This window comes from Lactuca virosa, chromosome 8 (genome assembly GCF_052849685.1).
Source record: "Lactuca virosa cultivar CGN04683 chromosome 8, Lactuca_virosa_CGN04683_v6, whole genome shotgun sequence".
In the NCBI taxonomy this organism is placed as follows: Eukaryota; Viridiplantae; Streptophyta; class Magnoliopsida; order Asterales; family Asteraceae; genus Lactuca; species Lactuca virosa.
This window is the reverse complement of record NC_136433.1, coordinates 57,471,606-57,499,251: the sequence shown is the minus strand read 5'-3', so window position 1 is coordinate 57,499,251 and position 27,646 is coordinate 57,471,606. Positions and strand designations below refer to the sequence as shown.

The 27,646-nt window shown below is 36.7% G+C and overlaps 1 protein-coding gene and 1 pseudogene across 3 annotated transcripts; both read left to right on the top strand.

The window, feature by feature from the left end:
- LOC145130382 (RNA-dependent RNA polymerase 1-like) overlaps nt 1-27,646 on the top strand; it is a 279,840-nt pseudogene that overhangs the window by 145,656 nt on the left and 106,538 nt on the right.
- On the top strand, nt 13,707-17,610 carry MEE50 (ARM repeat superfamily protein). Of its 3 annotated transcripts, none has more exons than XM_079063185.1 (5): nt 13,707-13,881; nt 13,981-14,186; nt 14,985-15,269; nt 15,908-16,552; nt 16,647-17,610. In XM_079063185.1, exons 4-5 carry the CDS (start codon nt 15,955-15,957, stop codon nt 17,480-17,482), a joined length of 1,434 nt encoding a protein of 477 aa, XP_078919311.1. In that variant the 5' UTR covers nt 13,707-13,881; nt 13,981-14,186; nt 14,985-15,269; nt 15,908-15,954; the 3' UTR covers nt 17,483-17,610. The 3 variants fall into 3 exon arrangements, with proteins under 3 accessions (XP_078919311.1, XP_078919310.1, XP_078919309.1); XM_079063184.1 differs by adding an exon at nt 14,501-14,607 and having other exon boundaries at nt 13,707-14,186; XM_079063183.1 differs by adding an exon at nt 14,487-14,607 and having other exon boundaries at nt 13,707-14,186.

Genomic DNA, 27,646 nt, shown 5'->3' with positions numbered 1-27,646 from the left:
CTCCGATAACCGGTGCGCGACTGTCGCTCCCGCCTCTAATGCGTATTACCGTACCCCAATTTAGGGCCTAAAACTTTTCGGGCCTCCAAAAACGTTGGGGCTTAAGTGGGGATCCTCATCTATGAAAACAAAGGCGTTTTATTTTTTATTTTTATTTATCTTTTTTTTTTTGTAAAACTTTAAGGTTTAATGCAATAAAGACTCCTTGTTTTAAGAAACATTTTGATAAAATATTTAAAAAAAATGAATAGAAAAGTCTTGATTATTTAACATTTTGCCAAAACTAACAAAAAGTGTTTTTTTTTTTTTTAATTTTAACAAAAAATGATAAATTATGTGATTTTTCGAAAACAATGAAACTTTTTTTTTTGCTCAAAACACCATTTAAGACTTTATCAAAAGTTTTCCCAAAATAATATTTGATTCTTCTACATAAAACACAAAAATTTATATAACTTTATCATTACATATTAACTATTAATCTAAAAAGTTAATAGGCCCTTCCGAAAAAATGTTTGTAAGTTAGTTATAAGGATAGTTTAGGTTAAAATAAAAGCGTTATGAGATGGAGGGATTCTATTATTTCCAACTCATATGTCATATAATAGTTATATGGTACCATAAGGGAGGGAATAGTGTTCCATGTGGTGCCGCCGGTACCCTCCTCCATACATGCATCCATCTATCACGACTCCATGTACCCTTATCCTTTTTATCCCAAGCAGCTATAATCATTTTTAAAAATTAATTGGACAAAACTCTTATTAGAGATGTTAAAAATTAGTTGAACAAAACTTTTATCCTTTTTAAAAATTAGTCGGACAAAACTCTCATTAGAGATGTTAAACAACGGTTTTATAATTGTCAAACAATCATTTACTCATTTGAGCTTTATATTGGTGGAAAACGATAATAACTTATTAATTCCTTTCAAAACTAAGTCCCAAGCACCCCTTGAAATTTAACTATTACATGTTTCACTTAACATATGGGAGGCGTTTTCTTTTTTCTACTCATCGACACAACCCCCTTCTCCTCCTTCTTTCTCCCTCTCCGGTCTTCAATAAACCGTCTTCCTCCTCCTATCTAAAATGCCACCATCGCCCCGCCTCCGCCAACTGTTGTAGCGACATCAACCTCTCTCCCAATCATATCTGCAAGATGTTATATTCATCTGTAGTGATTATTAAATGGTCAATCTACTCTCTCTTCTGGTTGCACGTATTTTTTTCCTTCTTTTTTGCCTTGCCCTATAACTAGATTACCATTGTGAATTGTTCATCTAATCAAATAGCAGTGAAAAGCAATTAGTAAATGGGAAAATTAATTCAAGGAATTAATGGTTTATTATACTTATGTTTTGTTGTATAATGAACATAATTATCATTGTGTTTAGGTTTTATTAATGATCATTTTGCATTCTAGATGCTGAATCTACATATATAAGGTAATGTTGCTGGTCCACTGTCTCTCATTCTATTTGCTTGATAAGGTTTGCACACACTAGAGGTGTGTAGATGTTGTAAATTTGCTAAACAAATTCCAAGTCAAAAGCTTGTTAGATCTAACTACTTATAGGAAGCATCAAAATTTACATTCATCCCATACACATAGTGTAGTTATGTTGATGCAACTTTGAAAATCATTACCAACTTCAGGTGATACGGTGACTACCCGTTGTGGTGCCTCATACCACATATGATGCTTGGCCAGTTGCAGAAAAGGCCAATAAAATATTTCAAAAGAAGAAGATGCAAGAAAGGAAACTTTATTAATAGAACCATGACATGAATAATTTAATAACATGTTCATATGTCATTTTAATAGTATAACAAGTTGTCTCTATTCTTTTGTTTTACCCAAATTTCATTGCCAATTGTCTTGATGTTGTTGTCTTTTGTTTAGAAGAAAAGGTTGTATTTGAATGTATGAAACATGTAAATTTGTTTTGTATTGTTGAAGTTCCCGATTCAAACTTCCCCATTTAGCTTTATATAACTTTGTACTTCTTATTGCTACCCAATTAGAATGTTAAATTTGGTTATAGTTTACAAAGTACGGTGTCTTAATAAGGAAAAAATTGGAAGTACAATGTTGTACTCGGAAAAAATGATAAGACAGGTAAACTTATTATTTTATCATTCAATATAATATTTAAGATGCTCTAATCAAACAATATGTTAAAAATTCAGACCCTCATAAAAAAAACTCCTACAGTTTGCTAAAATTTGTAATTTTGTGGGCAATATAATATCAGTCACAACTTTATACGGGACCATCGTGGGTCCAAGTGACTCTCCAGGCATGCAGGCACCAGTATCACCCATACAAGAATATGCGAATTTTACAAAAGGCCCACTTTTTCCTTTTTAACTTTATTACTACTTATTAACTATCTTTTTTATGCTAATTAATTTCTTGATAATAACTATAAACTATAGGTTTCACTTTCACTATTAAATTTGGGATGTAAAATTTTGAAAATTATGCATCTACAATTAAGTATGTTTATCCCATAGTTTATAAAGTTTTTTATTATAAAAACATATACCGTACCAACATGTATTAAACAATTGAGGTTATAAGTCTAGAAAAACAGCCTAAATGTACATAACCAAATTGGCAAATCACAATATTAACCGATATTTGTTTGATCACTATCTATAAAAAGTAGCCATACATAGTTCTTTGACTTTTATGTCGAAAGTCGAAACCAAAGTACATATTTAATTGCATCATATGGTAGAAGGTGCTAACAAATGTAACAACGTACATATATAATTGCATATGGTACAAGTTGTTAATTCTTGAAGATAACCCAACCATATACCTAAAATAACAAAGATAAAAACAAAAGATAAAAGAAAGAGTAAGTTACACGAATCGTCCTTCGTGGAGGTGCTAAAAAACACGTTCAGTCCCTATTTTCAAAATTTAACTCGGACCGTCCCTCGTTATTTTAAAACTTACGCGCTTCATCCCTCCGGACATAAAAAGACAATTTTACCCTTATTTATTTCTTTTTTGATTTATTTTCTATTTGCTAATTATTTATTGATTTGTTTATTATGAAAATGATTATTTATTTTTCCTTTTATAAAAGATATTAAATAAAGATGCCTTAAACCCTAAGTACGTCGTCTCTCTCTCTTCCACCGTTTCTTCTTCAGTCATCTCCACCGGTATCATCGCCGACTTCGGCGACTTCAGGATCCGCCTCTCCGGCCACTCCAGACACCTCCGGCGATGCAATTGAACCATCACCCACCACAACTCAACCCACCCTCCCTCTTCCATTTCCCCTTTTCCTTCTGTCCTCATCCTCACTGAAACCAAGTCATCGAACCAGGTCACAAGACCATCACACAAGAACGGATAAGAGGGACATTGAGATCGGAGAAGCGGATTGAACCCAAATCGTCTCCATCGACGGTCCAACTCTACGATAACATGATGATGCGAACCCTAGATGATGCGACGATGGCAACACACCAGTGACGATGGCGGCTCACAGTTGGCGATGGTGGTTCACCGATCGAACGAAGTACAAATATAGCCCCCTCTTGCCATCTTCTTTTGTAATGAATCGGATTTGCAGGTTCAGGGAATCAGGTTTGCTTTCAATCAAGTTTGTATCGAATTAGATTTTCCATCTCCCCTTATTCTTGCTTCCTAATTTACCCTGATTATTCTTTCCTGCAAACTGATTTGTAGGTGGGTTTTTCCGATTGAGGATGGTGGTGGTGTTAACAGTAAATGTGCATGGTTCGATGGTGGTTTCAGTATATGTTGTTAGACAGTTGGAGTGGTGTTTTGTAGTTATTTTTAGTGAAACATGTTAACTTTGAATGGAGTGGGTTGGGTGAAGTGAGGGGTGACGGTGGTGCTACATTTTCCGGTGGTGGCTCCATTTTGTCGGTGAGGAGTGGTGGTGGTGCTCCATTTTCTGGTGGTGACGTAGATTACCGGTGCAGGTGATGGTGGTGGTGGTGGTTAGGTCTTTCCACAAAATTAAAAATAACTAAAATAATTTTTAATAATTAAAAATAATCAGGACAAATAATTAAAATAATTTTAAAAATTAAAAATATTAAAAATGTTCAAACTAAATGAAAAAGAAAAGGAAAGGGCATTATAGTCTTTTTATGTATCAAAAGGGATGAAACATGCAAATTTAAACTAACGAGGGATTAGACCTGACAATTCGTATATTCGTGTCATGAAAACGTGTCAGCCACAAATTTGACACGATACGATAATAAGCTTTATCTCAGTTTTCAAGATGTATTTGTGTCGTGTCGTGTCTCTCACAGATTCGTGTATTCGTGTCTGGAATTGCCAGGTCTACGAGGGATGAACTGTGCAACTTTTAACGACATGAGGGACGATCCGAGTTAATTTTTAAAAATAAGGACTAAACGTGCATTTTGGCACCTGCATAAGGGACGATTCGTGTAATTTAATCTAAAAGAAAATTAGCCAATGGGCAACTCTTACGTGTAAAAACCCCAGAAAGTATCATAATGTCGTCCCGATTCAGCCACGTGGCAGACTGTGTTGCCGTATGCTCCGCTGGTTTGGTCCATCACAAACTGGGTCCCTTGTTAATGCCGCATAAATCGACGGTTTTCTATGTCAAATGGCCCTCTAAATGGACCCACTTTCCACCATCATTAAGCTTAAGTGTGGGGCACTAAGGCACCATGACTATGAGCCCACCACATTAATCTTGGAGCCATCTACACCTAAGACCTGCCCACTTTACACATAATCATCTTCATTCACGCGTTCACGTTCTTGACGATAATGGAAGGGAAATGAAAGAAGGGAAGAAATAAGAGTAAGTAGGTATGTTTATTGCTCGGAAGGTGTTCGATGGTTTACCTGAATGAACGAAAACTCCTTTCTTTAGTGAAGATTCATCGGAAAATCTGTTAAAGATTGAGTATTTGTGGTAGTTGTAGTTGTCGAGGCGGAGGTTGTAACACCAGTCAAATTTAGGTCAAAATTAAACTTTTCTAAAATCTTATTTGGGATGAATATAGTAGTAGAAATCGTTTCAAGGTTTTCAAAAATATAAAGAACGCTAAAAACTGAGTTATAACGAAGAAGTTATGACCAATCAAAGATCCGCGACAAATCCGGTAAACACTGTTAAGCGTAAAACGAGAAATTTCAATAAAATACTTTTTAGCCTTAGGTATCTAAATGAAAGTCGTAGATATCATTAAACCGTAAACATATATAAAAAGAACGTCCAAAACTGACTTCGTATGAGGAAGTTATGATTTTTCTAAAGTTTCAGATATACCAGTACTAATGATCTATACGGGACTAATGATTACGCACCCTGACTGTTAGCTACAGTCCTCGGGGTGACAAGTGTCATAACATTTCGACGCCTGAAGAACGTCGCTACAGGCAAATTATGATAGTACGGTTATGAAAACTCACTGGATAGACAATTATTATGGTATTATGTTTTCACGGGAAAAGTGATTATTACAGTTCTTTTCACTTACAAATACAATCTTCTTATAGTTTTGTTTTATAATAAGACTATACATCATTATTTTGAGCATGTCATAATTGCTTACAGGTTACAGTCTTGGTCATTTGAGACTGCATTTTACTCATTTAGGAAAATATAGGATTTTCCTGGTTCAATACATTCACTTCATACAACAACGATTTACAACTCATTGTATAAGAAAATATCGGATTTTCTGGAAAACATACACGAACTTTCAAATGGCATACATTTACTCAAATCACTACTTATGAACTCACCAACTTAATTGTTGACACTTTTTCTTTGAAATAACTTGTATTCTCAGGAAATTGCTAAACCAGGTAGCAACTGCTTTTGAAGACTAACGCTCTGGCGTTAGTAACTTATTTTGGAACACCATTGTTGTATTTGATCCCTAAACATGTAATAAGTACATCATGTAAACTTTTCAAATATATGTTATGGTGGTGTGTACTTTCTTTACTATTCAGTTGTTATGATACTATACATGACGTCCTCCGCCCCCGAACGTTTCCGCCGTTCAGGTTTGGGGGTGTGGCAAATTGGTATCAGAGCATTGTTTATAGTGAACTAAGTATATCAAAACCATTTTTGATATACAACTATAAACCAATTGGGCAAAAACACTATGAGTGAGAGTATACTTTTAAAAATGAAATTTTTATAAAGTATACATGCATACATTATATAACAGGGTCAGTATCATAAATGAAAACAATATAGAAGTATTATAGATGAGTTGTGCAATACAGGTATGCCTTGGAATATGTAATCGGGACTGGGATGAATATAGCCTGATCAACTATATTTGTCCGAGAGCCGACCAGCATATGCCAAGGGATAGCTACAGCGGACAACAAGTCTAAAACTTACCAAACACAATAAACTTTAGACCCAAACATAACATTTAGAATACTATAGGAGTATTTCGTAAATGCAATAGTTTAACTTCGATTCGCAACTTATATACATTAGCTTTTAGACAATTCTTATATCCCTATTCTCGTACAGACACAATGGCCAGATTCCATCTACCAGGGGACCCCTACTACCCGAACCAAGATAGTGGAGAAGGGATAGAGAGTGATCCGGAAGAAGAATTCAAGGAAGAAAAACACGAAGACCCCGACTCAAATCCCGAAGATAATAACCTACCCTTAGTGGCTCCAATCCAAAATCCTATTCCTCAAACGGGATTTCAAGGCCCGATGCCTCTGTGGGCAACGAACCTGAATAGGTGGAGTCGTGAACAGGGTCAACCCCTTCTGTACAATGGAGACCGAAGCTTCTACAATCTGAGTGAGGGAGGCTCAGCAGACAGAGTCCTTCCTATACTGGTTTGCCGGGTTGCTCGCAATGATGAACAAGGAAGGGCAGCTATACAACAAATCGTCGAGAATGATGCGAACACGGGAGTCAATACAGTTCGCATCCGATAGTTAGAATCAGCCTATAGAAGAACCATAAATCACAACGAAGCTCTGCAAAGGGAGCTAACTACAACTCAAACTGAAGTCATAAAACTTAGAGCCCACCAAACGATGTATGAAAGTCGTATGCGCAAAATGGAGCGTCAGTTGGCAGAACCAAAGGATCATCCGAGTAGTTCCCATCACAAGTAGAGGACACTCTACTCGCTCTTTGTCATGGTTTATGGAATAACCTTCGTATGTACTCTAAGTAGTACTCTTTTGATATAATATTTTCAGTATAGCAAGTACGGTTTCACTAGAACATTATGAATTCAAGTTTTCCCTGTGTGGTATATTGTAGACCTACTCCAAGGTCAAATTTTACGAATTCTATGTAACTTTTTATACCCACTATTATAACAGACCTCTTGATCATCTCTATCAATTCATACTTTGGCTATGTAAACAGTTCACGTCATAAACTGTTATAGCAACTCACTACACTATCTTTGTCGATCTAACTTGTTGTAGTTCAATGTTATTGAACTCGACAACACAGACAAAGTCTTGCCACCATTTCGTTTGTAACCCTATTACTGGAAAAATGACTTCTCACAAATCATACAGACTCAATCCTTCGGTAAATCCACCTTTTCTGTCACCTACACCCTTTAGAAAAGAGATTGTCACCAAAGGATAACAAACCTTTACAACTTAAACTAGGACAATCTCAACAAACGACAGAAAACAGAGAAAACCACCCGCGAGACAGGCGTAGTAGCAGAACACCTTATACGTCACCCTAATCTCTATTAAACTACTATAACCTAATGAGTTAGTGATTACACTGCTCATGCTATATGTTAAGTCTATCATATCTTTCACCAAGCCAACCTATGGTTTTCACACCGATATTTTGTTTTGACGAGTTAACCACTTCTACAATACCTATTTCTAATATATATCATAAAAACATCATAGGCATGTTGGTCAAAACAGTAAGAACCATACAGAAGAGCACAAAGTTTATATGTATATATAAATAAATAGAATACAACTAGGAACGACCATCATTACTTACGAACTTATTTCACACCTTGTAACAGAATCATGTCTTCTTATGGAAGTAATCAACCTACCAACACAACACCATTTCTATGATTGGACGCCGCCACTTTATGAGCTACGGTTATAGCCACAGTGGCAGCCATTATGGCATACAAAAACTCTACAGACGCAAATAGAGAAGGAAATGGTGTCGACAATTCTAATCGAAGTAACAATCGAAGTCACCCGCAAGTTGCTATCTGCAAGAACGCCCCAATAAGCAAACCTAAGAACATGAAACAAAAACCCTGGAACAAGAGAAGGGGTTGTTCAACTCAAAGGACCGCCAAGAGGCAACCGACAATGGCAATCCATACCCCCACTGACCCTACTACCTCCACACCGGCAACACCATACCGTGGAAACCTCCCACATTGCAACAAGTGCAACTATCATCATAATGGAGTCTGCCGGGAGATGTATCGCGATAAATGCAACAAGAAGAGGCACACCGCCAGCCACTGTAGGACCCCGACTCAACACGTCACCTCAACCACCAATGCCGAAATGAGGCGAATTTGCTACGAATGTGGTGAAACAGGACATCTCAAGCGAGATTGCCCAACAGAGAGGAATGACGATGGAGCAAAGGGGAGTTTAACAATGGAACAAGAAGAAAACAACGGGGGACCCTGCTAGGATTTTGGTACATTTCCAAACAACAATAATTAATATATCTAAATTTTCACAAAAACTTTGTCAGTTAAAACCTTAATTATACATGACTAGTATGCATCAAGCGATTATAGAGGGACCTGATAGGGGTCATAACATGAAATACCATCATAAGTTATTGAAGCACTCTTACTGCAGGTACTCGCATACAGCGGTACAAATCGTTTGCAGTAATAACATCATTAATAAAACTGAAAACACTAGAAAGATCACACAGAAAACACTAGAGAGTATACACAAAAAGGACTATCTATATAACAAACGTTTCTCTCTAATCGACTTAACACATGTTTCACTAAGAAATTCCGATGTCGTCATTCGACATGGATTGACTTGGTCTTCACCATACCAATTGCGTGTGCTATGAAAAGACCCTTCGAGTTAACCGTCGACTAATGAAACTCTTTTAACCTATGACGACAAACCTGACACAAACTTCCAAATCGTCTCTCGTTTCAAAATCCCGAAGTACTCTTGTGAAGAGTGTTATATCTTTTGAAACCTTCCCGAAGTATTACCGACATACCACTTAGGAATAACACGCATACAACGAGTCAAGATCAAGCACAGAGGCTAGGAATGAATACGGTTTACCTATCACTACAAACTGTTTATACGACTTGTATACACAAGGCGGTGATAGATGAACCAGGTATGAATTCAACCAGAAACTTCACGACAAAGCTGCCATATACTACGAGTGAACATGCTAACATTTAGATGGAAATTGGATGTTTGTTCGGGATACTGTAAGGCAGCTATGAGTAGATTAAAGCATAAAGCTTTTTGTTACCTTTTCATGGACATAAGGATCGTCAAAATTGGATTAACGATGAAGAAGTTATGGCCTTCGGAGTACATTAGGGTTAAGGGTTAAGCAGTACACGGGGGTGTACATATGTGTACGCATGACATACTAGTTCTAATGCCGGTATGCGGGGCGTACTGATGTGAGGAAGGACCGCGCCTTCGGGTACGTACATGAGGTGTACAATGGTGTACGCGGGGCGTATGTGCATCTTCATGAAAACCCTAAATTTGATGGTGTACCATATATAAGCACATTAAGTCTTTAGGATTGGCCTCTTTACCAGCCTCCAAGTCCCCAAAACCTTATAAATTGTCCTTTAGCCTTCATGATGGTATATAAAGTGTCCATTTTTGGTGCGTTTTGGTTGTCCATTTTTGGTGCGTTTTGGTCCATATATAAGAAGTAGAAGGTTGGTGCAAGGTTGAAGATCAAGGAAGAGCTTATGGATCTTGATTGTGTGCTTTATTTCCAACTTGTTTGAGGTATAAAGCTATGAACTTGATCATTGATGTCTTAGATCTATCGTTTATGAGTTTTGGTTCCTTCTTGGCCCCATGGATGTGATCTAGTAGCTTGATGCCATTCCAGGAGCTTTGAGTTGCCCCTCTTGATGTTTCTGAGGTTCAAGGTCCATAAAGTTGGCACTTCTATGGTTTAAATCCATCTATGCATGAGTTTGGGTCCTTTTCATGATAGTAGAATGCTATATTTTCAGATTGGGTCTTTTTGGGGCTTGCAAAGTCACAAAGTCAGTGACTTTATGGTTCTAGACACTTTTTAGGACTCAAAATATATGGTTTGGACTTCTGGATTTATGAATTAAGAGCTTAATGGACGGTTTGGCTTATTGGGTGAGTGTGCTAGGTGTACAAGTCTGTACGCGCAACGTACAAGACAAACAACGCGAGATTGTGGACGAAGCTCATAATACCATTTTGGTGCTTTTTTTACCATTTAAAAAATTAGTTATTAGGGAAATAACTTCATTTTTATATTGATTTAACGGTTGTGGAGTTTGTACTAAGCTGTCTACTGATGCTCCTGGAGCTCCCGCCCCAAGAGAAAACTCAGACATTGATGTTATTGATAATGACATGTTTGTTCCATTCCAATCGACACAATGAAATTACCAAACATCCTTATAAGTATGAAATTGGTAAAAAAGAGTGGGTTGCTTTATTCCATTCCAATCGACACAATGAAACGGGTCCTTTGTCATTCTATTTTCTTAATGAAGCATCTCATTCCTGAATCTGTGTGTATTTAAGTGTATTTGCATGTATTTTTATAAGCACATGGGTATTTAGTGATAAAATATTGAAAACTTTGTGATTGATTCAAAGAGATACATTAGGTATATATACAAGCATAAACCTTAATATACAACTACACTAGGTACACTACTTTTGTTACTTGACTAGACTAGGTCTTTAACACATGGTAAACCAAATTACACATGTGACTCTGTTTGGTGATTATGTACCGTTATTACCTCCTGTCAAGCTCATGTGCGGGACGAAATTGAAGCTTGTAACACAAAGAACAAAAGCGATCTTTATGTAAAGGTTTAGTGATAATATCGACTTGCTGATCAACTGATGACACATGACTGATATGAAGAGCTTTGGCTTCAACCTGTTCTTTGACAGAGTGAAAATCAAGTGCAATGAGCTTGGAACGGGTGCGAATTACTGGATTTTGGGTAATGAAGATGGAGCCAACATTGTCACACAATAGTAAAGGAGCACATGTGACCGGTGCATGAAGTTCAAACAAAAATTGCTGTGTATAAAGAGGTTTTTATAAATTTATAAACATTTCTAGATTTTAATTTTATATATAATCTTTTATTTAATTTTAATAAATCACACTTCATTCATCATTTTAATGTCTAATTTATTTTGTTGTGTTTATGTATGTTTATTAAATTACCGTTATTTTTAATTTATCACAAAAAATATCCTCTCATGATTTATTGTGTTTTTTCCACACTATTCAAATTTATATTGCATTGTATAAAATCATAATTTTATCAAATTTTTACATATACAAAAGTAACAAAACACATACACAACATAGATAAGATATTTATAACAATGTATATATTAATTTTAACTAAATAGGTAGGGCCTAATCTTAGTTTTTAGTTTTTGTTAAATTTAAATATCCCGTTATAAACTTATACGCAAAGCTTCAATCTTTGTAACTTAGCAATTTTATAAATCTTCTATTGTTCATTACCAATTTAAATTGTAAATAGTGTTTATCTATATTACTCATGGTTTCCACGAGTTTTAACTTAGTAAACCATTACAGAGAGGATCAAAGGTAAACCAAGAAAGCTAACAAACTCAATCGTAAATTACTAAATTGCCCTTATATTGTTTTAACAAGAAAAATGAAGCTAACATTATCCGCTACCTTCAAGTTTTTCCATATCAACACTTTGACCCTTTCTTCATTTTTTTCTTTAATCTTATTCTTCAAGCAATTATTTAATCCTTTCATATAACACTAAAACATAAAAAAATCAATAACACTACTTAATCCACTTAACAATAATGCATCAATTTCTTTGCCTTTTCTTTTTCTTTTCACAAATATAAAAAAAATCATAACAAGCAAATCACTATTTGTTATAATTTCAAGCTCAAGATTGAATATATGATATATCATATTCTTAAGATGTTTATATTCTACATGTATGCATATTCGCTTGTGGTCATCATGATGGGTAGGCAAGAACCAGAAACACAAAAACTAAAGCTCATCTACATAGGGGTGACCCACCATTATAGGAAAACGCCTACCCGGTGCAATGTGATGGCCCGTGGTGTGGTGGTATGTGGTTACCACCACAATTGACCACATCTAATCATATTTTTCTTTCTATCTCTCTCTACCTTTTAATTAAATAAAACATATATTTATTTATTTAAATAATAATAAAATAGAGACATATAATGATGTGGAGTTGTGAGTATCTTATAGTGTTGCATTAGTGTGGTGATGTTGAAGTGACACGACATCCCCATCACATTTGTGTTGCTGATGGGTATGCCCTAGACATGTAAACCAATATGGAATTGAAAAAACAAAAATTAAATAAGTTATAAACTAAGAACCGAAAACCGGACCAAATACCACTAATCGGTTCCGGTTCTTGTTCGGTTATACTAAAAAGTGTGTTATCTAAGGTGTTTGGAACCTGAACTGTCACGGACCAGAAAACTGAAACCGAATAAGTCGTAAATTAAGAACCTAGAACCGGACTGAATACCACTGTCTAGTTCTGTTCCACTTCAGTTTTTTCGGTTAAAAAGCTCATCCCTTGTATACCAGAGGCCTAACGTGGCATTCACCTTTTTGGGCGGTAACAAAACATTACAGTTCTTATTCCTACACAGTCTCTGTTCGATGTAGTATCTACAACAAACACGGTACAACTTGACATATCCTGTTTCTACTAACAACCGAAACTAATCCTTCATTTATTAGGTTTCCATGTTGGAAATTTACAACGAAAAAGTTTGTGATATCAGTGGCAGAGCTTGAACAAATTATTTGGAGGGCCGAAACGAAAACTATAGTTTCTGAAAAAAAAAAAAAAACAAAACAAAACAAAACAAACAGGGGCCAAAGCCTAAATTTTATAATTTTATGTCTAATATATATAAGAAATATTAGATAAAACTAGTTATAAACCAAATAAACTTGAGAAAACCAAATAAAAAACTTTATAAACCACATAAAAAAAACTTTATAACATATATCATATGTTTTTATTTAGAGAAAACCTAATAAATTTGAAAAAAATCATCAAAGTTTATTATGTTAATGGTTTTTTTTTATGTGTTTTTATTCGGTTTAACCGGTTCAATCAGATTTTTCTAAAAACCGGCCGATTCAATCCGATTTAGAAATCGACATAAAACCGGTGATAGTTGAACCCGGTTCCCGGTCCAACCGCTTCGACCGACAGGTTCAAACCGGTTTTTAAAACATTGATTAAAACCGAAATCCCAAAAAGCAACCCTAGAAACGGAAAACCAAACTCTTTCATAAAAGCAAAATTATCGATTTTATTCAGGTCCCGTTTGTTTACTTTTTAATTTTTTTAAAAGCATGTTAATATTTCAGATATAGAATGGAGTCTGAAAAGAAACAAGAGACCCTTCCTCCTTTTTTACCCATGGCTCCTTCTATTTACGTAAGACCTCCGCCTAGACCTTCTTCTCTCGATCGTGCACACCTTCCGCCTCCAACATCCGCGCTCCGGTCCCGTCACCGCCGCCAGCCCCCTTTGCTTCCAACTCCGTCAAACTCGAAGACAACATCATCATGTAAGGTTTTTCCTTAAATCGATTTTATGTAATTGATTTAAGATCTGTGTTTCTTTCTCCCTTCGTCGGCGACACCACACCCATAACACCCTTCCATAGTCGCTGCCTCTTCCGCCATAGGTATTGTTGCTTCCGTCTTCCCCACAGCCACCCCCTGGAGCAATCGATTTCATGGTTTGATGTTTGGAGAAATCGATTTCGAGCCTTTCTCCTCCATCTCCGATTCGTGTCCGCCGCCCCCGCTAGCTCCTCTCTACCTCCGGCAGCTTCAACAACCCTGCCTCCGCTTCCGCCAGCTTCTACAGGTAAGGGTTTTGATTTCCCTTTCATTTGAAATTGAGTTGGAGATATTAGGGCTCAATTTCTTTTCTTCTGAAAATCGAATGTTGTTCATGTGAAATCATATGATGTTTTCTTTTCTTTTCTTCTTCCTTTGAAAATCGAGTTCAAGATATTAAGGTTATTTTGGTGAAAATAGAATGTTGTTCATGTGAAATCGATTTCGAGCCTTTATGAAAATATTCTCTAAAGTTGATGAATTTATTTGCTGATTTTGCTGAAAAGTTTTTTGAAATTTAAAGTATGATTGATGAATTGGTGTATAGCTGTGATGTTTCAGCAAGAAAGAGAAAGAGAAATTGAGTGCAAGACCAGGATTTATGTGCTACATATCTGGAACTACTCAAATGGAAAATCTTCATCCCCAAAAAACTAGGCGTGAATGTGGTAGTAGATTTGCAAGTTGATTTTTCTTGAATTGGTTTAATTGATCAACTTCCGGTTGTTATTATAGTCTTTAGATTAGCAACATTTTTCCATTCCCATGCTCAAGAACATATATGATTGTATTTGTATACATTATTTCATTAATTTTTATATTGATCGATATAGATCTTTCCTAGTTTTACAATTATAATCTTAAGAGTACATTGTTTATATTCTTCTGTATGGTGTTTATATATATATTTTTAATAGTTATTCAAGAAGTTGGTTCAATTATTTTATAAACAAAAACATTGAATTCAACAAAAATAACTCAGAAGGGTAAAATGGTCATTTTTATAATTCAGACAACAATATACTGACGTTGCTTCTTCTCTCAGGGTCCATCGACTTGGCTTGTTCTTTTCCATTTGCGCTGTTTCTTGTCATCTGTTCTTCACCATCGACTCCATCTTCTTCATCAAGTTGCTTCAACAACCGATTCCCGATTTCGAACTGCAACAAAATCTATTTCAGGGGTAAAAATTCAAGATTAGAAGGGAGCACGCACAACAAAGAGGAGAAGGCCTGCTCATCGTCTTGTTTTTGTATTCCATTACGCCTCCCAAAGCTTCATCCGCTGATCTATCCGGAATTCGACATCTAGAATCTCATCAGACTCACTAGTAAGTAATTTCAAATTATTGTTTTTAGTACCCAATTTGATTTTCCTTTTGTGATACTCTCTTAAAGAATGATTGCAAGAAGGCACACAAACTGTTTGATAAAATGCCTGAGTGAAGTGTCTAGATTTTTGGTACTCATTGCTGCTGCTCTATTCTTTATAGTTTAAAGTTCTCTACTGTTGTAGAAGGCTTTGTGTTGTTTCCTATAGCTACTTCATGCTTTCACTGATGCTACTCAAATCTTTCATTGAACACTCTTTTAGGAACTGTTAGCTTATAGTGGTGGAAATATTGAAGGAACTATTGGCAATTGTTATCATTTTGGGCTTGTGGCTTTGCAAGAAGTTTATGATCATGAACATTTTGTTGTTAAAGATGAATGTGCATGAATATAAAAAGTTATCTAAATAGTTATTGAAGTTAATAAATTGTGATGTTGTAAATGTAAGTATTTTCAAAAAGATTATTATTAATGATTGAAGATAAAGTATTATGTGTAAAATAAGAAATAATCCACAATATAGAAGTATATATCCTTTTTGGTCATTCTACATATACAAGGAGTTTATGCCCCACAGACCTATTCCAACAATTATGAGTTTTCTATTTAATCAACTCTGTTGCATTCATTTTTGTAGGCAACTCAAACGAGTAATTGTTTGTGCTTTTTTTATTGGATTTCAAAATGGATGCTGCAATTACATTGGATGAAAGAATCCTTCAACCTTTCATTGCTGCTACAAATTCATCAACACTAAACAAAGCTTTGGAGAATCTAATAGAATTGGCTAGAACAAAAGAGGGTCGATCTGATCTTGCTTCCAAGAATATGCTCAACCCAACCCTTCAACTCTGTAAATTACTATCATACCCTTCTTCAGGTGACACACTTTTATTGGCTCTTAAACTCATCAGAAACCTATGTGCTGGAGAATTAAGAAATCAGAATTCATTTATGAAACAAAATGGAGTTGATATTGTTTCGGATATAATCAGTTCTAAGGAAATTGTTAATGATTCAAATCATGGGGGGCTTATTCGAATGGGATTACAAGTTCTAGCTAATGTTTCATTGGCTGGAGAGGAACATCAACTTGTTATATGGAATCATATTTATACTTTGAAGTTTCTTGAGATTGCAAAGATTAGAAGAAAAGAAACCTGTGACCCTTTGTGTATGATCATCTATGCTTGTATTGAAGAGAATCATGAACTACTTGACAAGTTGTGTTCAGATCGTGTTTTGCCTCTTCTTGTTGAAATTATAAGAAGTGCATCTGAAGGTATGTTTCTTGATTCTTACTCCTTTGAATTTGTTTTAGTTTTCTCAATTTCTTGAGTTTGACTTTTAACTTGTTTTATTTTTATGTGCACTAGTGGGGTTTGGAGAAGATTGGTTGAAGCTAATTCTTTCAAGAACATGCATTGAAGAATCTTACTTCACACCCATCTTCTCAAACTTACAATATCCTCCTTCTATTGAAACTACAAATACCTTCACACAAGAACAATCCTTTTTGTTAAGCATCCTATCCGAAATGATAAACGAGCAACTCGAGCATATTACATTATCCAAGCTTTTTGCTTTGGATATTTTCAAGATCCTAAAAACCAGTTTAGGTGTTGTTGATTATGCTTCACGCCCAAAATCCGGTCTCCCAACCGGCTCAAATGACATCGATGCCCTCGGATACTCTCTCTGCATATTGAGAGACATCTGTGCATTTGACCCTCGCAACAAAGAGGGTCATGTGGATATGTTACTTTCATTAGGGTTTATCGAAACGTTTCTTGATTTGCTTCGTGAACTTGAACCTCCTTCAATAATTAGGAAAACAATCAAACACGATGAGAATGAAGAAACGAAAACGCATTTGGGTAAGCTATGCCCTTATAAGGGATTTCGTAGTGACATTGTTGCGGTTATTGGGAATTGTGCGTATGGGAGGAAGCGTGTTCAAGATGATGTGAGGGAGAAGAATGGGATTCTTTTGATGTTGCAGCATTGTGTCACGGATGATGAAAATCCGTTTTTGAGGGAGTGGGGTATTTGGGGCGTGAGGAATTTGTTGGAAGGGAATGTAGAGAATCAAAGGGTGGTTAGTGAGTTGGAAATCCAAGGGTCGGTTAACTTACCCGAGTTGTCTAATCTTGGGTTGCGGGTCGATGTCGATCAACTGACTCGACGGGCAAAGCTTGTAAACATGGCTTGAAGGTCCTTTTACACAACATTGCATGCATTTTTTTGAACTGGTTTGGATAAAATGACCGAATATGACAGGTTGTGTTGTGTGTTGTGAAGGGAAGTCTTTTTGTTTATGTTTGTTGACTATTTTCCTCATGATATCTTTACATTTTCTATAATTACAAATGCAAATGAGAAAATATATATATATATATTGACATACCTGTGGATTTATATTATTGAGAGTTAAACAGAATTTGAGTTTGATGTCATTAAACAAAACTAAATTTGAGGTTGGATTAGTTTATTCAAATTTTAACAACACAAAACACGACATGTATTTTATTACATAGAACTGAGAGAACTGATAGAACTAGTGTTCTAACCTTTTTTTTTTTACACTTCAAACCACCAAAATAGTATTTTCAATAAATAAAAATTCATTATTAATGTTCATATTATATTAGCTATACAATTACCAAAGGGTGATGTGTAACTCATTTTAGTGTTTAAAAAGGAGATTTAAATGTACTACATGGTATGTAGCTTTATAGTTTGAGAGTGACTTTGTGAGTGGGGTCCGGGGTTCAAATACCCTCCATTCCATTTTTTTTCTTGGGTCGATAAACCGGTTCTGGGATGACCCACTACTTAAGGGTCCTAACTCCTAAACCATGCGATGAGACTATGGTCCCGTTTGATAGTTGCTGATTGAGAAAAAGCTGACTGGGAAAGGTCTGTCTGTGTAAGAAATCATGAATGAGTAAGAAACCATGCTGTTTGATTGTATATCTGACTTAATGTGCTGACTGATGAAAAGTGATCATTTTACCCTTCTACTCTATACAACGATGGATGAAGTTGAAAAATTATAAAAACATACAAATTGTCATACAAAATGTAAATTACGTGCAAATCCTTTAAAATCCAAATAAAAATTATAAAAGGAATCATTGTTTTTATAAAGTTATATGGTATGTATTTCAAAAGGAGAAATGGACTTTTAAGCACATTAAAAGGAATAGAAGTCTACGTGGTATGTAGACATACAATTGGTTTTCATTGAGCAATCAATCAAACACATGGTATGTATTTCAACAAATAATACATTAAGATGATTAAAGATAAAAGAAATCCATATATAATAAATATATAAGAAATCAATTAAATGTGAACCTGTACCTGCATATTGAAATTAAGAATAAAGAAATAGTTCTTGATTGAAATTTATAAGGAATAATCCAAGTGCATAGGACCAAATAGCACTTCGTCATTTACCATATCCAAGGTTGTAAAAATCGTTCGGCGGTAGCTCGGCGGTGGACTTGCGATAAACGATTAATCGGACTAGACGGGGATTAATCGGAAATTAATCGGGGACCCTTAATTATTAATAAAATTATTTAAAAAATTAATATTCCCTAAAAAACTAAGTATTTGAAAATTTAAAATTTTGAAAATTTTAGTTTAATATTTTAAAATTTGAAAGCATAAAAATTTGAAAATTTAAAATTTTGGTATAATATTTGAAAATTAAATTTTTTTGAATTTTTTAAAAAAATTCCTGCCTATGACCGCCGAAACCGCCAAGCCCGACTTTGACCGATTTCCGCTAAGCAGCCTAATCGTAATCGGTTTAAGGCCGCCAAGCGATTAATAGCCGATTAATCGACCGCCAATGCCGATTTCTGCAACACTGACCATATCCAATACAAAACATATGAATTGATTTCATAATCACATAATCCAATTCGGCATGTTAATTTTGACTTTTTATTTGATTTTTGTATTTCAAGATCAAAACTTTAAGGCTTCAATCAGGTGATCATTAGAATCCATTACATCTTCGTTATTGACCACAAAACCTTGATAACATCCAAATTCATCAACTTCAAAAATTTATTGATAAAAAATTCAACGCCATGGAATTCTTAATCTCCAAAAATAACATATAAGAACAGATATGTATGTATGTGTTCAGGCATGAAATAACCAACAACAGAAAAATCACTTGATAAATCGAAACTTTTATTCCTCTCAACAGCAAATGACATTCAAGAGCAAAAGAACATTCAAGAACAAACAGCAAAAATCGGAACTTGTCCATTCAAATTGAAAAATCAAGAGCATAAATCGGAACATTCAACAACAAAATAATCGGAACTTTTATCCCTCTAAACAGAAAAAATCAGAACTTTCCCAAAAATCGGAACATTCAAGCGTACCTGATGAGATGAGAAAGGAGCTTCGATCGATCGGTGGGTGGAAGAGGAAGAATGGGGTCGACGATGCTTGCTGGTTGGGGAGAAGAAAGGAGCAGCTGAAAGAGGGTGGAGAAAGGAGTTGTTGGAAGAGACACGTTAGGGAAGGGTACTATTGGAACCTTTCTCAGTCAACCTATTTTTCACTTCTTTCTCATTCAGATATTCCTTTGAGAGTCAGATGCACAAAAGTTGATTATCAAACACTTATAGCTGACCGAGTCAGCCAAAAAGGTCTGACTCGGCTCGACGATTCTCAAACACGACCTATGTCTCCCTTTAGCTTTCGTTTTTTACAACTTTGGGCCATCTTGCAAACTGTTTTTAACAAATTGGCACAAACGCTTTTCTCCCAACTTTTTTTTGGTACAATTTCGCTCCAACTTTCAAGTGGTATAAATCCGAACATAATATTGGGGTTATTTATATAATAATACAAGTTTGTAGTATTCCTGACATATATCAAAGACGACATATTTTCGGTCTAAAAATCTGTTTTCTTTTATATCAATATAAATTATGTTTTTTTTTCTCCCTTCGTGTCTTTATAAATTACATTCTCAAATTTTACGTAATACTCACTATGATATACATCAACTACATTCGGCACTAATGGCTAACTCCCCAGACAATAAAAAGGCAAAACCAGTTAGCTTCATAATCTTCACTTTGCTTTAGTGTATCTTGAACGCATGGAACAAGTTGATATGTTACGGGGGTCTTCAAAACGGTTCCAAAACACATCGATGATGTCCAAGCTAGTGTAATCTTTTCTCTGGGCAAAAAAAGTATAAAAATATTAAGACAAGTTGATCTTAACGTCGATGCTATCTCACCTCCATATAAATCTTCTAGGATAGTTAGATTTTATATATAAACAGCTCTTTCATTTTTCAATATCTTGTCACAGAGATCTAATTTTAGACCTAGTGTTGAGTCTTTTGCATCACTGCTTGCGATACTAGTCAAGAATCGATTTTTAAATGTGGCTGAAAAGATCCGGATTTCGATGGTGAAGGCTTGCGAAACGGACGACGATGCGAGGTTTGTTTTGGGGTTTCTGAGAAAAATGAATGCTGATGGCGATGAAGATTTTGAATGCAAATTTAAACTCAGTATTAGATGTTATAATACATTGTTAATGTGTTTATCAAGGTTTTCGATGATTGACGATATGAAATATGTGTTTCTAGAGATGTTAGATAATGAAACCATGCCGAATATATACACTTATAACTCTATGGTGAACGGATACTGTAAATTGGGGAAAGTTGATGCAGCTGGCCTGTATGTTACCAAGATTGCTCAAGCGGGGCTTAGTCATGATACTCATACTTATACATCCTTGATTCTAGGCCATTGCAGGAATAAAGATGTAATGTGTAAAGAGAAAAAGTTGAATGAAGCAATGTGTAAAGAGAAAAAGTTGAATGATGTTAGGAACCGGACCGGTTACACGCAGCGGAAACACACTATCACACACACACAAACTCACAAAAATAAAGCAAGAAGAACACAAGGATTTTACGTGGTTCGGATTCGGTGCAAATCCTACGTCCACGGGCTGCAACTAGAGAATTTTATTAAAACTCACAAGATTACAATTGGCTTGACACTCTACACTTGATGTTCTCTCAAGTTTTTGCACACAAAATATGCAAAACATACATGCATATATATAGGTATATTTGTGAGCCGCAATATGCACAGGATTGCCGCAAAGATTGACTTTGAAAATTTTGTCATTCACATTAGCCGTCCAACAAATATTAAATAATTGTCCACCGACCATTTGAATATTTAATTCAAACGTTTGCCGACAACAATTGAATAATTCAATTGTTAAATGTAATGTTACATTTATGGCCCTTGAACTCTTAGGAACTTGTCAATTTGTTCAAGACTCCATAAATCTTAACAATCTCCCACTTGGAGGCTTGAACAACATGGTCCGTCTCTGTCATCCAACTCCAGTAATCTTAAAACAACCAAGTCTTCCAAGCCTCCAGTTCCTAAGAACAAGCTAAACTTAGTCCCATTTCTCTAATTGCAGCCGCCCCTCATCTTCAAGTACTAGAAGGGCCAGTTGAAGCTCCCTCTAGCTCCAACTCAGTCGTGGCTAATCCCACCACCGACTCATCCTCTGTCTCAACCGGTTTGGACACTCCACCAGATCCAAAGATACACTGAGGACCACTAACACTCTCCAATCTTTGCAAACTTCCAACAGGAGAGAATTTTTCAGTCTTAGTCTTCAAAACCCAACGGCTCTTTGTAACTGTACCCGAAACACGTCCCGTGCTCCCACTGTCACAGAATCCCCTGAATGGTTTAGACTTTCGAACTCGTTCAGCTAACATCTCTTTGGCTCCAGAATTCATGTTTGCAAAATGAACTCTCTTAGCCGTAGATTTAGCGAACCAGATTTTGTCTTGTTTAACAGGGACGGTCATACTTCCCTCAGCAGGTACCTCAACCATATACAATGACCCACACTTCATACCACGAGCAATCACCAGATCACCATTGACCACCCTCCATTTACCACTACCAAACCTTACTTCCAGTCCTTGTTTATCCAGCTGACCAACAGAAATCAATTTCTTCTTCAGCTCCGGAATCACCCTGACATCCTTCAGGCTCCATGTAGTTCCCAATGAAGTAACCAAATCAATATCTCCCATGCCCGTTACCTGAAGCATCTCGTCATTTGCTAACCGTACCTTTCCAAAATCTCCTTTTTTTAGATTGACCATCGTTTCCTCGTTGTCCATGGCGTGAAACGAAGCCCCTGAATCCATGACCCAAGAGTCTACAGAACTTTCCATACTGAGTATCAATGCATCATCCTCAGACACACTCTCAGCACCAGCAATGTTTAATTCTTTCTTTGGACATTGACTCTTAACATGTCCCACCTCCTGGCAGTTCCAGCACTTCACATTCTTCTTAGTTCTAGATGAACTTTTTCCCCGACTCCCACTGCTTCCACTATTCCTGCTATTCCCTCTACCTCTTCCGACATTTAATAAATCAGAAGAGGAAGATCCACCTTGATTCTTGCGTCTGATATCCTCGCCTAGAACCAAATCTCTAACCCCTTCAAAAGTCATACCACTGGTCCCCAGGGAACTCGTAACAGCAGTAACTGTTCCGGACCAGCTATCAGGTAGAGAAGCTAGTAGCAGTGATGCTTGAGTCTCGTTATCAAATTTAATTCCCACAGATGATAATCTGGACAGAATTGAATTTAGATTGTTAATGTGAACCGTAACTGAGCCTTCCTCATTCATCCTTGTAGTGAACAACTCCTTCATCAAGAACACCTTGTTAGCTGCCGATGGTTTCTCATACATATTTGACAGAGCCTCCATCATACCACGCGCCGTGGTTTCATTCATGATGTTGAAAGCAACGCTGTTCGTCAATGACAATGTAATAACCGCCTTGGCTTTCTTGTCCTTTGAGTTCCACGCATCTTCAAAAGCTTTTTCCATTTTCTCCGGTTTGTCTCCGAGTACCATGTCTAAGTCTTTCTGACATAGCAATGCTTCTAATTGCATTTTCCACCAGCTAAAATCAGAACCGTTGAACTTTTCGATTATAATCTTGTCTTCAGCCATTACGACAAACAAGATACAAATCAGGTACACTCGTGCGTGAAAAAAAAAATGATTGTACCCTCCAAACCTCGCTAACCAGGCTCTGATACCAGTTGTTAGGAACCGGACCGGGTACACGCAGCGGAAACACACTATCACACACACACAAACTCACGAAAATAAAGCAAGAAGAACACAAGGATTTTACGTGGTTCGGATTCGGTGCAAATCCTACGTCCACGGGCTGCAACTAGAGAATTTTATTAAAACTCACAAGATTACAATTGGCTTGACACTCTACACTTGATGTTCTCTCAAGTTTTTGCACACAAAATATGCAAAACATACATGCATATATATAGGTATATTTGTGAGCCGCAATATGCGCAAAGATTGACTTTGAAAATTTTGCCATTCACATTAGCCGTCCAACAAATATTAAATAATTGTCCACCGACCATTTGAATATTTAATTCAACCGTTTGCCGACAACAATTGAATAATTCAATTGTTAAATGTAATGTTACATTTATGGCCCTTGAACTCTTAGGAACTTGTCAATTTGTTCAAGACTCCATAAATCTTAACAAATGAAGCACAAAGTTATTATATGTAATGGAAGCTAAAGGAGTGGAGGGTACTGTTGTGACATATAATGCTTTGATTGATGGGTTTTGTAAGTAAGGAAAGGTCGAGAGTGCATTTGAGATGCTTAAAAGAATGGAAAAGAAAAGGTTAAAACCAAATGTCCAGACATACAACGGGTTGATTGGTGGGTATTGTAAAGGTGATAACATTCACAAGGCAATGACATTGCTTGATAAGATGATGAAGATGAAACTTTCACCTACTATTATCACCTACAACTTGCAAATCAATGGAAAATGTAAGCATAATCATGTTGATAGTGCCTATCGGTTGATTGGTTTGATGAAAGACAATGGTGTTCTTCCTGATGAATGGACCTACAGTGCTCTAATAGAGGCTTTATGTAAACGAGGAAGTGTTGAAGAAGCTCAGTTGTTGCTTAAAGAAAAGGGGATAAAAGTAAATGAAGTTACCTACACGACTCTTATAAACGGGTATTTCCAAACTGGGAAGGTGGATCTTAGCATGGGTTTGTTTAAAGAAATGCTGACCAATGATTTCCCACCGAATTCTTGGACGTATAATGTGCTGATTCTGTTGGGATACAACAAAACGAGTTAAGTACTTCAAACAAATCGATAAATGATTTCGGTGACACTAGCGGAATAAAACTACTGAAAAATTGCAAACGAAATTGAACACGATATTTAACGTGGTTCGGTCTAATCTGACCTACATCCACGGGCGAACGAGAGAGAGGGGATTTTATTAACACTAAAGAAAATTACAATCATACAAGGCTTAAACTGCACTTGTAATCTGATCACTCACAATATTGTATCACTCTAATTTTGGCTGCCAAATTTAGACTCTGCACAAAATATCTCACAATATTTTCTTTGGAATTTATCTGCTCAAAAAGGCTTGTTATCTGCTCTTTGTTTTGAGCTTGTGGGATTTTCTTTCTGAATTGCCGAAGGACCTATTTATAGTTGGATATTAGTGCATGAATTCAATCTCCACCAATTAAATAATGCTCCACCAACAATTTGTAAATTCCACCATTCAATTTGTCTGCCAATTGAAGAAAGTAGCTCCATAGCTTGAAATAATTCCATCTGCACATGGAGAAAGTGGAGTTGTGATAGTGATGCAATAATTTCCTTTTGCCACAAACAATTTAATATTGCTTTAGTGGACGTCCAATAATTTCCTTTTGCACCGTAACAAGTGGACGTTCAATAATTGAATATTAATTCCATTGTTAATTGCTAAGTTACATTTATGGCCCTTAAACTCTTAGGAACTTGTCAATTTGTTCATGACTCCATAAATCTTAACAATCTCCCACTTGGAGGCTTGAACAACTTAGCTTTTCTCTGCCATCCAAAACTTTGCGACATTCCTTAGTCACACACTCTCTCTCTCTCGTTCTCTGCCATGCCTTTTCTCAAACTTCTGAAAGGCCAGTTGAAGCCATACAAAGCTTCAACTTTTCAGTGGTAACCACCTTGGTGAACATATCTGCTGGATTCTTCGTTCCAAGGATTTTCTTCAGATTTAGAGTTCCATCATTAATTAATTCTCGAATGAAATGGTACCTCATCTGAATGTGTTTCGTTCTACTATGAAACACTGGATTCTTTGCCAAGTAAACTGCACTCTGGTTGTCACAATGCAATACACAATCCTCCTGATACATTCCAAGTTCTGATAGAAAGTTCTTCAACCATATAAGCTCTTTGGCTGCTTCTACAATAGCCATATACTCTGCTTCTGTGGTTGAGAGAGCAACACTCTTTTGTAACCTGGACATCCAACTGATTGATGTACCTCCAATTGTGAACACATAACCTGTTGTGCTCTTTCCTGAATCCACACATCCACCCAAATCAGCATCGGCGAACCCTTCCAAGATCACACCCTTTCTTCTGAAACATAGGGCAACCTCAGATGTTCCTTTCAAGTAGCGTAACAACCACTTTACTCCCTCCCAATGCTCTTTTCCTGGATTTGACATGAACCTGCTCGCAACTCCCACTGCATGAGCAATGTCTGGTCTGGTGCATACCATAGCATACATCAAGCTACCAACTGCAGATGCGTAGGGAACTTTAGTCATCTGGTTCTTGTCTTCTTCCGTCTTTGGGGATTGCTTCTTTGAGAGTCTCAACTGACTTCCCAAAGGTGTACTTCTGGCTTTAGCATCTGCCATGCTGAACTTTTCTAAAACTTTCTTGATGTACTTAGCTTGTGAAAGTTTTAATGTACCGGTAACTCTGTTCCTGGCTATGCTCATGCCCAATATCTGCTTAGCAGCCCCTAAGTCCTTCATCTCGAACTCTCTGGACAACTGCTTCTTAAGCTTGTTGATTTCCTGCATGTCGGACCCAACTATCAACATGTCATCAACATATAATAACAGGATGATGTATGAAGAGTTGAATTTCTTCAAGTAACAACAGTGATCCATTTCACATCTGTGATACCCACTCCTCTGCATGAAGCTATCAAACTTCAAGTACCACTGTCTTGGAGCTTGCTTCAATCCATACAGACTTTTCTTTAATTTGCACACCAGGTTTTCCTTGCCAACTGTTGGGAAACCCTCTGGTTGTGCCATGTAGATGTCTTCTTCCAGGTCACCATGGAGAAAAGCTGTCTTCACATCTAGCTGCACTAGATGGAGATCTTCAGAGGCTACAATTCCCAAGACCATTCTGATTGTAGTCATCTTCACAACTGGGGAGAATATCTCGTTGTAGTCAACACCCCTCTTTTGTTGGAAACCCTTTACTACCAATCTGGCCTTGTATCTTTTAGTGCCATCAATCTCATCTTTGACCCGAAACACCCATTTGTTCTGCAGTGCTTTCTTCCCTGCCGGGAGCTTGACCAAGGACCAAGTATGGTTCTTATCAAGTGAGCTCAACTCGTCTTCCATAGCCGTCTTCCACTGTATGGAATCTTTCATCCTTAAGGCCTCTGGATAAGATTCAGGTTCACCATTCTCAGTCAACAGCAAGTAATTAGCTGAAGGAGAATACCTTACTGGAGGTCTTCGTGCTCTAGTGGATCTACGAATAATAGGAGTTTTGGTTTCTGCATCATCTGCAACCTCATCTTCTGAACTACTATCCACTGTGCTCCCACTATCTCCAGATACATCAGAGCTCCCACTGCTTCCTGAACTTTCACCTATCTCTGGAGTACTAATAGGTTTTACAACGTCATCGTCTGAGATTTCTTCTAACTCAACTTGATCCTTCTTTTCTGGTTGCTTGTCACCATTGGAGCTTTTTGCAAGTTCATCCTTGTATAGAGCATTCTCGTTGAACACCACATCCCGACTTCTGATAACTTTCTTATTCTCATTATCCTAGAAGCGGTACCCCATGTCATCCAACTCGTAACCTATAAAGGTGCACTTTCTTGCCTTTGCCTCTAGCTTGTCTCTCTCCGAGTCTTTGATTTTGACATACGAGACACAACCAAATACCTTCAAGTGTTTGAGCGAAATCTCCCGACCTTGCCATTCCTCTTCTGGAATCTTGAACCCTATGGGAACTGAGGGTCCTCTGTTGATTAAATATGCAGCTGTGTTGACCGAATCTGCCCAGAACATCTTGGGTAAACCTGCATGCAATCTCATGCTTTTAGCCCTCTCATTCAATGTTCTGTTCATCCTCTCAGCTACTCCATTTTGCTGAGGTGTCTCCGGAACCGTCTTCTGCATTCTGA